Below are 14,850 nucleotides of genomic sequence, written 5' to 3'. Positions count from 1 at the left end.
AACACAATTATATTTTTGTGTTTCAAACATAGTGAAGAAATAGTGCACACTATTCCAGATGTGGTCTCACCAAGGCCCTGCACAGCTGTAACTTTCATTCCCCTTGTGGGAAACACTAATGTTTCAGTTGTTTTCCTAATCACTTAATGTACCTTCATATTAACTTTTTCTGAATCCTGTACCAGGACACCCAGATCCCTCTGTAACACTGAGTATTGAAATCGCACTCCATTTAAATAGAATTGTGTTTCTCTCTTCTTCTTGCAAAAGTGAACACAGTCAAGCTTCCCCACATTATATTCCATCCTGCAAATTGTTGCCCACTCACTTAACCTGTTTGTATCTGTTTGTAGTCTCCCTACAACCTATTGACAGTTAACAAAATCCCACAAACAACAATAGGATAATAATGATCTGTTTTAGTGATGTTGATTGAGGGATATATATTGACCAGGACACCGAGGTTAACTCCCCTGCTCTTCTTCAAAAAGAATGATGTGGCATATTTTATATTCACCAAAGGAGGAAAATTGGACCATAGTTTCACACATCATTTGAAAGATGGCACCTCGAAAAGAGCAGCACTCCCTCAGCACTGCACTAGAGGGCAGCCGTGGGTTTTGTTCTCCAGTCCTGATTGAGAAATGAGCCCAGAACCTTTGGAACTCAGAGCAAGGAGTGTTATCCACTGAGCCCAGACGGACAGTGAAGGTGAAGACGACTGGGAGGAATCGTATGTGGAGCATCAAAACCGTCACAGGCCAGGTGGACCTTATGGCCTGTTTATTTGATGTCAATTCTATGTCATTTCACTCAGTGGAACACTTCAGACTTGGAGTTGTTGATTTCACTCCAATGGGTTTGTTTGGGTGCGATGCTGAAAGTGAACTGTTTTATTGTAAAATAATTTCAGCTGAGAGTCCCTGAATGAATGTGGAGAGATCACAAACTGCAGTTCTTAAAAAGACACTGATCACCCAACAATCAGCAGACCCAACTGAACTACCGGAAGGACATGAAACAGGGTGTGCAATTCAAATTTGGTTCATTTGACCTAAATCCAGAATTTTAAACTCCATTTCAGTTACAAGGGTCCCTAACATCAGCAAAAATAAGCCTCAACCTTCAGCATCAATAAGGTTTGGTACAGCAACAACAGCAGAATCATTCATCGTCTCAAACAATAAATCTGTGTCCCAATCTCTACCTCCTCCCTGCTGGTTGTAACACTACTTCATCCCACTATCCTCCTCCTGATTTTCCCTCAATTCTCCTCCCCTGAAGGTGCTGACTCTCGGTTTCAGTTTCACATTCACCTATTCCCGCCCCAATATGTCACCCAGGTGTACGGTGTCCTGGAGTCAGCCACTGGTTATTTCACAGAATTTACAGTGCAGAAGGAGGCCATTCGGCCCATCGAGTCTGCACCGGCTCTTGGAAAGAGCACCCTACCCAAAGTCAACACCTCCACCCTATCCCCATCACCCAGTAACCCCACCCAACACTAAGGGCAATTTTGGACACTAAGGGGCAATTTATCATGGCCAATCCACCTAACCTGCACATCTTTGGACTGTGGGAGGAAACCGGAGCACCCGGAGGAAACCCACGCACACACGGGGAGGATGTGCAGACTCCGCACAAACAGTGACCCAAGCCGGAATCGAACCTGGGACCCTGGAGCTGTGAAGCAATTGTGCTAACCACAATGCTACCGTGCTGTCTAAATCTTTACACCTGAAGTTCACAAACTGTTCTGCAAAGCGAGATGTCACAGTCAAATCCAGTGACTTTGTGTCAGGGTTGGGCCACTGCTCCCTCCCGTACCTCCATTTTTCATCCCAGTCCCAGGGGTTTGGAGATTGGGCTCCAGATGAGTAATGGCGGTCGCAGTTCCCACAATTCCGTGCACTGTGGAAACGGCTCTATCCGCTGCGTCGGTAGGCGGCCCGGGACTACGCAGGACCAAGGGAGAGGGGAAGCTGCGCATGTGCGGGGAAGAGTCATCAACCTTACCTTCCTGCAAAGGTGTTGCCCAATGGGAAAAATTGGAGGACCGGAAGGACTCTGGTCCTCCAGTTGGTCCTCCAGTCAATCAGTGCGCGGGATTTGCATGAATGAAAATTGAGCTTCACAGACGGAAACTGCCTCCTGTCTCCAACATCTGTGAGTAAAACACTTTCTTTTCTCCCCCTTTCCATTTCTTTTCTCATTCTCACCTTCAATTGGTCACTTGCAGCAACTGAAGGGAAAGGAAGTGAATCCAGGGAGGGTGCAGACTCTGCAAAGGTTGGCCCAGGTCTCTCTCTCTTAAAGACATTGACATCCTTTGCTCCCTGAGCTTGACACATTTATTTGTTTGGCTAAAAGGATGGTCTCTTTCCCAATGTTCACAATTCACGGGCTGATTTCCCGAGGAGATGGCTGACATTTAAAGGGTCAGTAAATTAATATCGGACAGAGATATGTCTAGTGTTATATAATACAGATTAGATATATTGATGGTTCTGTAATAAAGTGCATTTAATATTATTTCTAGTTGTGTAATATTGTACTGTAGAGGGCAGCACCGTGGCGCAGTGGTTAGCACTGCTGCCTTCCGACATTGGGGACCCGGGTTTGGTCCCAGCCCTTGAGTCACTGTCCGTGTGGAGTTTGCACATTCTCCCGTGTCTGCGTGGGTCTCATCCCCATAAACCCAGAAAGATGTGCAGGATAGGTGAATTGACCATGCTAAATTGCCCCTTGATTGGAAAAAAATAATCGGGTACTCTGAATTTAAAAAATTTAAAATACATATATTGTACTGTAGCTACATTATATATTTCCAAGCATCTCTTTCCTCGGAGGGTTGTTTGTCTCTGGATTTCTCTTCCACTGGGATCAGTGGAATTGAATATTTTCAAGTATGAGTTCTACCAATTTCTGATTGACAAGGGAGTCGAGGGTTATGGGGAACAGGCCGGAAAATTAAGGATTCTCTCCCCCAGAAGAGTGTGGAGCCTCAGTCATTAAGGATTTGCAAGATAGAGATTGATAGGTTTCTAGATATTAAAGATATCAAGGGATATGGGGCATAGTGTGGGAAAATGGTGTTTATGTAGATCGTTCAATGATCTCATTGAATGGCTGAGCTGGTCCGAAGGGAAGAATGTCCGATTGCAGCTCCTATTTCTTATGAACCTCTCGGTCCAAGAGATGAAGTGGTCAGCGTGGATGTGTTGATCAGCCTGAATAAGCATCTTCAGGAGAATTGGGATGGCGAATATTAGATACAGCAGAGTGAGAATGGAGGGAGAGTGTGTGGGATGGAGGTTTACAGCTTTTGGGGCATGAGAGAGGAAAGAATGTTTCATAGAAACTAAAATTGTCTGTTCTGAATTTCTGCCCTGCACTAAATGTGATGTCTGTTGTGAATTCTACTTACAGGATATTAGAAAAGGAGGAATTACAGACAGACATCTCAAACCAAATGTCCAGATCTCACAGAATCACTCGATTATTAGGTTTGTGATTATCAACAGCCTTATAATCTGGAAGGAGAAATGTTTGTCCGCTTCAAAATATTTTAAACATCAGTGTGACTGGAAAGCACTGAGACACACAGGCATCTGAGTGAGAGTGTTCCAGTGCACTGACTGTGGAAAGAGCTTTAACCGATTTCACAACCTGATTAGTCATCATACCATTCACAGCGGGGAGAAATCATCCACATGTGAGTGGTAAAGGCTTCAACTGCTTGTCCAACCTGCAGAGACATTAGGGCAAGTGTACCATGGAGAAACCGTGGAAATGTGGGGATTGTGAGAAGAGATACAAAGCACCATCAGAGCTGGAAGCTCATCGACGCAGTCACACCGGGGAGAGGCCATTCACCTGCTTTCAATGTGGGACGGGATTCATTCTGCAATCCCACCTGCACAGACATCAGAGAATTCACACTGGGGAAAAGCCATTCACCTGCCCTCAGTGTGGGAAGGGGTTCAGTGATTCAACCACTCTGCAGAGACGCCAGCGAGTTCACACTGGGGAGAAGCCATTCACCTGCTCTCAGTGTGGGAAGGGATTCACTCGGTTATCCAGCCTGCAGATACACCAGCGAATTCACACTGGGGAGAGACCATTCATCTGCTCTCAGTGTGAGAAGGGATTTCGTGATTCATCGCACCTGCGGAGACACCAACAAGTTCACAAGTGATTACAGGGATTGGATTCTGATGATTTTGTTTCTGCTCTCATTTACATCCAGGACTGCATTTCGCTCATCTGACAGTTGGTAAATGGGATTTGTCGGAACTTTGCTTTCTGCTGGACTAACCGGTCTGACTAATTTGCCTCCAGTGGGCTGATGCTTTTTGGGCCTTGTTGCGATTTTGGCTTCAAATTGCACATGAACCACAGAGTGAAAGGGGTCTGGAAGTTCGAAGATAATTATTTCTCATTTCTGTTTGGAAACCCCCAAAGCATGCCATGTTGCCATGAAGATGGCTATGGTGTTTTCATGTTTTTTTTGTCTAATTTATCTGGGTGTTTCCACAGAAGGAAGCTATCAGCATGAGAGGCACTTTGTCTGAGGTGGACTGAGAAACTACAATAAATGGTATGTTCGGAGATAGACAGTAGCTAATATTTAAGGAATTATTACATATTTACCAAGGGGTCAGTTAGCACAGCTAGCTGGCTGTCTGTTTCATGATGTGGCACAACGCCAACAGCGTGGCTTCACCCCCGTAGCGGCTTTGGTTATCCATGAAGGCCCAGCCTTGTCAACATTGCCCCGCAACTGAGGTGTGGTGACCCTCCGTTTAAATCATCACCAGTCAGCTCTCTCTCTCTCTCAAAAGGGAGAGCAGCCTATGATATTTTGGAAATTTTAGCGACTTTAAATTCAAATATTTACATCAAATATAGATACCTTTCAGAAACAAAACTCAAACAGGAACAGCAAGCGTGGCTACAGGAAAGTTAAAGATTCCTTTTGATCAAAGGAAGGGACCCATAAACTGGACAAAATAGTAGTAAGCCTGAGGTTTTGGGGGCAGCGCGGTGGCATATTGGTTAGCACTGCTGCCTCACGGCACCGAGATCTCAGGTTCGATACTGGCTCTGGGTCACTATCTGCGGAGTTTACACATTCTCCCGTATTTCCGTGGGTTTCATCCCCACAACCCAAAGATGTGCAGGCTAGGTGGATTGGCCATGCTAAATTGCCCCTTAATTGGAAAAATGAATTGGGTACTCTAACTTTAACTTTAAAAAAATAAAAGCCTGAGGTTTCGGAAATTGTTTAGAATTCAGCTAAGGAGGATCAAGAAACTGATCAAGAGAAAATAGAATATGAGAGCAAACTGGTGAGAAACATAAAAACCGCCTGGAAAAGCTCCTATAGGAATGTGAAAAGGAAAAGATTAGCAAAGACCAATGTGGGTCCATTCCAGGCAGTGACAGGAGAGTTTATAATGGGGAATAAGGAAATGGCAGAGAAACTAAACAATGTGTATCTGTCTTCATGGAGGAAGACACATTAATTGTCCCACGGGTCTAGTGAGCACGAGGGACTGAAAGAGGTTAGAATTGGTGAAAAAATAATATTGGAGAAATTAATGTGATTGAAAGTTAATAAATCCCCAAAAGCTGATGCTCCACATCCCAGAGTATTGAAAGAGGCGGCTGTAGAGATAGTGGATACATTGGTGATCATCTTTCAACATTTCAACATTCTATAGATTCTGGAACGGTTCCTGCAGATTGGAAGGTGGTAATTGTAACCCCAATATTTAAGGAGGGAGAGAGAAAACGGGGAACCACAGACCCATTAGCCTGACATCAGTAGGAGGGAAAATGCTACAATCTATTATAAAGGATGTGATAAGGTACGAATTAGGAGCAGCAGTAGGCCACCCGGCCCCTCGAATGGCCGACTGCTGCCCCATTTCATCTGATTGTAGTATTTTTGTGAATCTTTGTTGCACCTTCTCCAAGGCCTCTATTTCCTTTTCCTAAATGGCGATCACAAATGTTTACAGTACTGCCTTTGTAATCTAACCCTGGTTCTAAACAAGTTTAACGTATTGAACAATTTGATCCCTCGAAAATGGAACCTTACTTTGGGGCCCCACACTTTCGGAAAGATGTGAAGTTCTCAGAGAGGGTGCAGAGGAGATATACGAGAATGGCACCTGGGATGAGGGACGTCAGTTAATTGGAGAGACTGGAGCAGATGACATTTCTCTCTATAGATCTATCCCTTTTCATTTATATCCCTCAGGTGCCCCTCCACCTTCCTTTGGGAAACATTCCAATGACTCTGCTTCAAATCCACTCATAGGAAGTGGATTCCTGGTATTTACCACTTTTCGTTAAGTGCAAATGAGGTTCAGAAAGCACAGAAGGAGCCCAATCCACCCCTCGTGCCCATGCTGACTCTGAACATTATACATAACAAGGTCAAGGAAGCCATTTTTAACTCTAATATGTGACAGGAACTTTATTTCAAAAGTTAACACTGTATCAACCTAAATGCTTGAATAAGCTGCATAGCAACAGAAATTGTTTAAACTAAGGATTTCTTTTATCATTTTGATCAGCTACACATTATGTTTTGTCCAATCTGGCATCAAGTATAAGGCTGACACTTCAATCCGATCACGATGAGTAAGAAAGAAAGCTATTGTCTTCCAAAATTGTCTTTTTGAATCAGTGGATCTTGTAGTAACCAAATGTATTAATTAAAGATTACTGTACTAATTAGCTAATTAGCTACCTGTCACTAACAGATGATTGAATAAGTACTCAGCCTTAATTGAGATACAATTAATGAATCAGTAATTATAGTAAAAGGCTGAGTTTTATTTGCTGTAAACATATAAAACCTTAATTGCTGTGTATGTAAAGAATGTACAATGAAGTGGGTGGCATGGTGGTGCAGTGGTTAGCACTACTGCCTCACGGTGCCAAGGACCCGGGTTCGATCCCCGCTCCGGGTCACTGTCTGCATGGGTCTCACCCCCACAACCCAAAAGATGTGCAGGGTAGGTGGATTTGCCACGCTAAACTGTCCCTGAATTGGAAAAAAAAGAATTGGATACTCTAAATTTATTTTTAAAAAGAATGTGCAATGAAGATAAATGTACTGGCAAGAGAGACCTTCAAGCTCTGATTAGTCTCAACATTGGAAACTGTCTGAATAATGGGATTGTATAGAATCAGATAAAGGGATAGTATGAAACAGTTCTATTGTATTCCTGTCTGAGATAATGAGAAAAGGTTGTGTCAGTAATTTGGGGATCCAATTCAATTAATCCAGTGACCAAATTGACCAATGGTCATGTTACAACAGGCCCAACTCTGATGTGAGGTAATGGTCACTTTGGGGATAAAAGTAGAGATTCTGAAGGTCTTCCTTGCTGGCCAAGTACTGAAGACTCCCGAGGGCGAGTTCCAAGCAAATTACTGTCAAAGAAGGAGCCAGACTCTCGAGGCTGAATTCCACAAGAATTACTGTCAAAGAAGGAGCCAGAGAGAGGGTTACGCTTCTACAGACTGATCACCCACATGAAGTTGTAAATAGTCAATTTCTTAAAGTTGTTCAGTAAACCTTTTTCATTTAATAAACTTCTTTTAAAATTTTCTATCCAGAGAATTCTGCCTTTGTCTTAATTGTTTAAAGTTTTGTCTGACCCAAAGTGAATTTATTAAATGGTAAGTTGGGGGTGGCTGAATCAGTTAAGTTCCATAAAACAAGATCAGATGACAGAAGTCTTCAATTTAAAAACTTTCATTTCTATAGCGCCTTCCACAACCACTGGATGTCCCATAGTGCTTTGCAACCAATGGAGTGCTTTTTGAAAAACTCTTTATTTTAATTTTCTCACGGCACACAGAAACAAAAGGTTAAAATGGTTCGAATTGTCCACATCAATCATTGGCATTGTTGACAGAAATATAAAAGACACAGTATAACAAAGACACTTTTGGTTTTGAGAATCAAGTTACACGTACAGACAGGTGTCGATACAGCAGATAAACAAGAGTTTGATGATGATAACTGGTCCGTATAAAAGTTGCTTCCTTACATCGAGCATCAGTAAAAAATGACCACGGAAATAGATGGGAAAACACGTTTTTTTTTAAAAAGGCAAATAAAATGTATATAATGAGTGGGGCTGGGTTGGGGGCTCTCTGTGGTTTAATTCATATGAATAATCCCGTTACTGGCAATCACCTTTGAAATAATGTTTGGCTCTGGGAGCGGAATGCATGCGGGATTCTGTCCATCTCAAATCGCTCTCTGACTTCGGATCACCAAGTTTCACAGGTTGGGGGAATGGGTTTCAGCTATTTGAGGACAACACCCTTCATGACAGCAAAACTTGTAAAAGATTGTGTTGTTTTCTTCGTTCCATCTCTTCTGGAATTGTCCCTCACAGAGCAGCTGGAGGAGGGTCTGTGGGATGTCCATGTGCAACACCTCAGCCAATGTTTTGAATATCTTATCCCAATCTCTCTCAAATTTGGCCACGATCAGAATGTGTGGAAGTAATGATTTCCTGCAGTCTTTCCAGTAACTACTTGTAGAGGAGGAACCAATTCTTACAGTAATATGTGGTCTTCTGAAGTAGCTCGGAATGAGCTTCCATTTATATTCCCTCCGGATATTTGGGTCGGTGACGAGATTGGTCTCAGGACAAGTTTGATCCCAGTCTTCCACTGCTATCTCCTGTTGCAGTTCAACCGCTGCAAGCGCTGAAAACCATCCTGTTAAACAGGCCCAAAATGGGACTCTGTTTCTTTTCCATGAAATTGCCCCCTTCATGTTTGCAAAGAAAATGTTGTATCAGTACGTATGCTAAAATGTTAGTATTTGGAAGGCCAAATTCCCCTCTGATCTGCTCAAAAGATTTTGGAGTATCTGCTGAAATATCTGGTGAAGGTGAGGCAATATTCAGACCATTTCTTAAAAAGTCCTTATCGGGCGTGGAGAGTATTAAATGTTTTATAGACCCAATGGTGGTCAGAGCCGAGATTGAACCAGGTAAATCAAATGATTTCTGAATTTCTTTCCAAATATTGTTAGTCAATCTGGCATTCACTCATTCTGCAATCGTTTATGCTGTTACCCAGAAATGGCAGTGCTGTTAATGGAAGTTGGGACACATGTTTCTCCAGGTTCAGCCATCATGTGTCTACGCTGCCTGTTAACCAAGCTGTCACAGATTATAGTTGAGCTGCCCAGAAACGGGAGATCGGACAATGTAGCAAATTGAATGTAGATTCTGGAATCTGAACAGGTAACATCTGGAACAGGGACAACAATCTGGGGAGGACATTCATCCGAATACCTTCAATCCGTCCTGACAGAGAGAGTGGTCGGCTCAGCCACTCATCCAGCCCACTCTTCATACAGTTAACGATGCGAGTGTAATTTGCTCCATATATTCTATCGATTGTTGGTGGGACAAGAATACTGAGATATTTAGTGTCCGACTGAGCCATTTAAAGGCACGTTGTTTCTCCATATGGTTGGGATTTGTCCACCATTGCTTCAAACTTTTTAACATTAACTTTATAACCCGAGTCACAGCCTACCTTTTAAATACTCTCTTTCATAGAAAATATGGATGTTGCAGGATCTGATAAGTAAAGCAGGACGTTATCAGCATAGAATGACAACTTGTGCTTTTCTTCTCCAGCTAGAACGCCTTTACGTCTGTCTTGTCTCTCACCATTTGGGCTAAGGGTTCTATACATAAGTGAACAGAAGAGGGGGACAGAGACCAACCCGGTCTTGTTCCCCTCTCTAGCCCAAAGACTTCAGCAATATGACTGTTCACACGAACAGAAGCCCGTGGATTTGAATAGAGGATCTTGAGTCCAAACTCCAGGCTGGTGTAAAGTCTGAAATAGGTACACCCATGATATTCGATCAAATGCCTTTTCAGCATCTAAAGATAAGATCATGGCCTCAACTCCATTCCCTTGGTCATGAGTCATGATGTTAAGGAGCCTGTGGAGATTGTCTCCAGAGTAACACCCAGTTTGGTCTGGGTGTTAACACCTCAGTTATTATTCTGTTTACTCTATGGGCCAGTATTGATGTTAGAACCTTCAGGATACAATTAAGTTATGATATGGGGCGATGTGACCCACACTCTGTTGGGTCTCTCCCCTCCTTATGAATGACCGTTATAATTGCATCTCTCCATGAAGGAGCCAATGATCCAGTTTCTAATGAGTGACGATAGGCCTGCTGAAGTAAAGGTGGATGTATGTCTTTAACGGTCTTATAAAATTTGTTTATGTCGCCACCAAGGCTTGCTTTTTAAAATATAAATTTAGAGGACATAATTATTTTTTCCAATTAAGGTGCAATTTAGCCTGATGCACGAGAGGATAAGAATCCCTGGTTTGCCCAGGATCTGCCCAGCTTACTGTGGTCTATGTCTGACAAATGTGTTTCTTGTAAAAATGCAGTTTTGCAGCTCAGATGTTTCAACTGACAGAGCATCTTTTTTCTCTCAATGGGTTTATGTCACCCTTTCACATTAAAAAAAAAAAAAAAATTTAGAGTCTGCAATTAATTTAACATTTTCATCTGGAGCTGAGAAATTTCACCACAAATGATCTTGGGGTGAATTAGCATCTGACGGCTTTTGTTGCAGTGATCTGTGAGCCCACTCTCGTTGCAGTGGGAAATCGATCGGGAGTTTAAGCAGGTTCTTGAGAAAGCTTTCGACCCAGCGGATAATGTCCCGCCTACTGAGTTTTCTGGCACCTCATAAATTCACAGGTTGTTCCATCTCATGAAATGTTCGAGGTTCTGACATCTGTCCTCTAACCGTCTGTCTCTCTGGTGTAAATAACAAAGGAGCCTGTATCTGTGAATGTTACTATCATTAACCACACTAATTCTGTTCTCAGGCTCCACTACTCTCTTTCCCAAACCGCTGACAGCTTGTTCCAGTTCTGAGACTGAATTTTTCATTGTCCCAAGGGTGTCACTAATGTCTTTTCTGAATTTTCTCAGCTCAGTCAGGATAGTCTCAGCTCAGACTTTTCCAGACCTGAATGTGGTGTTGGGACGGGCCCGTTGCTGCCATATGAAGAGGGGCTGAGGCTTCTTACTGAGTGAATCTCTTCCCACACTCAGAGCAGATGAATGGCCTCTCCGCAGCGTGTACTCGCTGGTGCTTCCGCAGGTGAGATGAATTAATGAATGCTTTTCCACACTCAGGACAGGTGAACAGTCTCTCCCCAGTGTGAACCCGTCGGTGTATCAGTAAATTTGATGAATGACTGAATCCCTTCCCACACTCAGGACAGGTGAACAGCCTCTCCCCAGTGTGAACTCTTCGGTGAGTCAGCAAGCCGGATGAATTAATGGATCCCTTATCACACTCAGGACAGGTGACTGGCCTCTCCCCAGTGTGAACGTGTTGGTCTGTCAGTAAGTTGGATGAATGACTGAATCCCTTCCCACACTCAGTGCAGGTGAACAGTCTCTCCCCAGTGTGAACCCGTCGGTATATCAGTAAATTTGATGAATGACTGAATCCCTTCCCACACTCAGGACAGGTGACTGGCCTTCTCCTAGTGTGAAGCTGCAAGTGCTTCAGGAAGCTGGATGAATTAATGAAACCCTTCTCACACTCGGAGCAGGTGAATGGTCTCTCCCCAGTGTGACTGCTTTGATGAATTTCCAGCACAGAAGGGGATCTGAATCCCTTTCCACAGTCACCACATTGCCACGGTTTCTCCATGGTGTGGGTCTGACTGTGACTCTCCAGGTTGGACAACCAAGCCTCATGCACACACACAACACATGTACGGTCTCTCCCTGCAGTGATTGGGATGCTGTTTTTCTGGCAGTCTAACTGGTAAAATCTCATTCTACAGTCAGTGCACTGGGACACACATGTCGGGTATGTGCATCTTGGTGTTTTTCCAGTTATACTGATGATTAAAATATTTTGAAACGCTTAGAATGCACAAACATTTTCTCGATTCAAAGGCCGATGATATTCAGGTCCTGATGCAACGATGACTGGCAGATCTAGACTCAACATCCAATCTAATGTCCTGTAAAAGGAGATGACAAAAGTCATCACTGTCAGTCAAGGATAGAAATTCAAACACACAATTCTAGTTTATAATAATAATAAATCTTTATTGTCACAAGTAGGCTTACATTAACACTGCAATAAAGTTACTGTGAAAAGCTCCTAGTCGCCACATTCTGGCTTGTTTGGGTACACGGAGGGAGAATTCAGAATGTCCAAATTACCGAACAGCACGTCTTTTGGGACTTGTGGGTGGATACCGGAGCACCCGAAGGAAACCCACACAGACACGGGGAGAACGTGCAGATTCTGCACAGAAAGTAACCAAAGCCAGGAATCCACATTATAGAAAGGATGGGATAGCACTGGAAAGGGTGCAGAGGAAATTTACCAGGATGTTTCCTGGTTGGAGAGTTTTAGTTATGAAGAGATAGACTTGGATTGTTTTCCTTGGAGCAGCGGAGACTGAGGGGGACATGATCAGCAAAATTATGAGGGGCATAGATAGAGTAGACAGGAAAAAACTTCTCCCTTTGGTAGAGGGATCAGTGACCAGGGGGCAGAGATTTAAGGTAAGAGGCAGGAGGTTTAGAGGGGATGTGAGGAAAACCTTTCTCACCCAGAAGGTGGTGGGAGTTTGGAACACGCTGTCTGAAAGGGTGGTGGAGGCAGAGACCCTCATGACATTTAAGAAGTATTTAGATAGGCACTTGTGAAGTCCAGGCTATGGGCCAAGCACTGGAAAATGGGATTAGAATAGGCAAGTGGTTGTTTTGGACTGGCGCAGCCTCGAGGGGCCGAAAGGCCTTTACTGTGCTGTATGACCTATGTGAAGTTGGTTACAATCGGATCAGCTGGTGTCTCTGATGGATAATCGAGTGATTCACTTCTCACATTGAGAGCAGGTGAACGGCTTCGCCCCAGTGTGAATCCGCTGGTGTCTCTGCAGGGTGGATGAATGTCTGAATCCCTCCCCACACTGAGAGCAGGTGAACGGCTTCTCCCCAGTGTGAATCCGCTGGTGTTTCCGCAGGGTGGATGAATGTCTGAATCCCTTCTCACATTGAGAGCAGGTGAACGGCTTCTCCCCTGTGTGAACTCGCTGGTGTGACAGTAGATTGTATAACCGAGTGAATCCCTTCCCACACTGAGAGCAGATGAATGGCCTCTCCCCAATGCAAATTTGCTGATGTTTCTGCAGGCTGAATAACTCAGTGAATCCCTTCCCACACTGAGAGCAGGTGAATGGCCTCTTCCCAGTGTGAACTCGCTGATGTTTCTGCAGGTTGGATAACTGAGTGAATCCCTTCTCACACTGAGAACAGGTGAATAGCCTCTCCCCAGTGTGAACTCGCTGATGTAACTGCAGGTTGCATAATTGAATGAATCCCTTCCCACACTGAGAGCAGGTGAACGGCCTCTCCCCAGTGTGAACACGCTGGTGTCTCTGTAGATGGAATAACTGAGTGAATCTTTTCTCACACTGACAGCAGGTGAATGACTTCTCCCCAGTGTGAATTTGCTGGTGTCTCTGCAGATGGGGTAACTGAGTGAATCCCTTCTCACACTGAGAGCAGGTGAATGGCTTCTCCCCTGTGTGAATGCGTCGATGAGCTTCCAGCAAACATGGGGCTCTGTATCCCTTCCCACAGTCCAAACATTGCCAAGGCTACTCCATGTTTTCGGTCTCCTTGTATCTCTACAGAATGCACAATTGAAGCCTTGACCACACACAGAACACATGTACGGTCTCTCCCCGCTGTGAATGGTGTGATATTTTTTCAGGCTGTGTAACTGGTTAAAGCTCTCTCCACAGTCAGTGCTCTGACACACTCTCACTCAGGTGTGTATGTGTGCCTCGGTGCTTTTCCAACTGATGTTTAAAATCTTTTGAAGCTGAGAGATGAGAGAAACCTTTCTCCTTCTAGATTCAAAGGCTGATGATATTCAGGTCCCAAGGAATTGAGTAAAACTTTTGTTGGATTTTTGTTTCTAAAGGAGTCTAAGTTTTGTATAGATTTAGACTGTCAGATCTAAATCTCTCAGATCGAGATGTGTCGTTTGAAATTTCTGTCTGTAATTCCTCCTCTTCTAACATCCTGTCAAAACAATTTACAAGAATTATCTATCAGTACAGAATAGAAATCTAGTCTCTCTGGAACATTCTTGTTCTCTCATTCTGCAAAAACTGTAAATCTCCATCCCACACACTCTCCCTCCATTCTCCCTCTGCTGTATCTAATATTCACCCTCCCAATTCTCCTGAAGGTGCTGATCCATGCTCACTGCTTCCTGGCCTGGATACAGACTGAAAATCTTCATGAATTACTACACAAAAAATGTGTAATATACAGATTGGATTCAGTTCCTTTCCCTTCAGTTGTTGCAAGTCGCCAATGTCGTCCCCGCCCCCGAATGAGGAAAGAAGGAAACATTGATTTCCTCGCACAGAAGAGGAAGCTCAATGTCCAACTTCCGGGCTGTGACGCCACAATATAGCCCAGCCTACATCAACCAATAGGAATCAGTCTGTTTCTCGGTGACGTCATAGGGTTCCAGTGCGCAGGGGCGTCACGGGGTCACGGGTGCCCGCCTCCACCCATTGTTCTCCCTCCGCTGGCACCTCCTCGAGACAAGGTTACCGGGCAACCATCTGACGGCTCCGGCCAGAGCGAGAAACCGCTCGGTGACCTTACCCTCTCGCCTCGTCCGGGACTGCGCATGTCCAAGGGAGAGGTGAAGCTGAGCATGTGCGGGGTAGCTCCCACCTCCTGACTGTCAGGATGACGCG

The 14,850-nt window shown here is 44.2% G+C and overlaps 1 protein-coding gene and 1 long non-coding RNA gene across 3 annotated transcripts; one reads left to right on the top strand and one right to left on the bottom strand.

Moving 5' to 3' along the window:
- The first annotated feature begins 2,063 nt into the window (after window positions 1-2,063).
- On the top strand, window positions 2,064-7,642 carry LOC140422289 (uncharacterized). Its single transcript, XR_011947363.1, has 2 exons — window positions 2,064-2,166; window positions 3,430-7,642. It is a non-coding gene; the product is annotated as an uncharacterized lncRNA (long non-coding RNA).
- A 4,503-nt stretch (window positions 7,643-12,145) lies between these two features.
- Window positions 12,146-14,848, bottom strand: LOC140422252 (uncharacterized). 2 transcript variants are annotated; one of them, XM_072507284.1, is made up of 2 exons: window positions 14,756-14,848; window positions 12,146-14,158 (listed from the first exon to the last, which is right to left on the bottom strand). In XM_072507284.1, exon 2 carries the CDS (start codon window positions 13,800-13,802, stop codon window positions 12,885-12,887), a length of 918 nt encoding a protein of 305 aa, XP_072363385.1. In that variant the 5' UTR covers window positions 13,803-14,158; window positions 14,756-14,848; the 3' UTR covers window positions 12,146-12,884. The 2 variants fall into 2 exon arrangements, with proteins under 2 accessions (XP_072363385.1, XP_072363384.1); XM_072507283.1 differs by lacking the exon at window positions 14,756-14,848 and adding an exon at window positions 14,309-14,693.
- Between the last annotated feature and the right edge of the window lie 2 nt (window positions 14,849-14,850).

The sequence above is a fragment of the Scyliorhinus torazame genome, chromosome 5, assembly GCF_047496885.1.
Source record: "Scyliorhinus torazame isolate Kashiwa2021f chromosome 5, sScyTor2.1, whole genome shotgun sequence".
In the NCBI taxonomy this organism is placed as follows: domain Eukaryota; kingdom Metazoa; phylum Chordata; class Chondrichthyes; order Carcharhiniformes; family Scyliorhinidae; genus Scyliorhinus; species Scyliorhinus torazame.
This window is presented reverse-complemented; position numbering and strand designations above follow the sequence as displayed.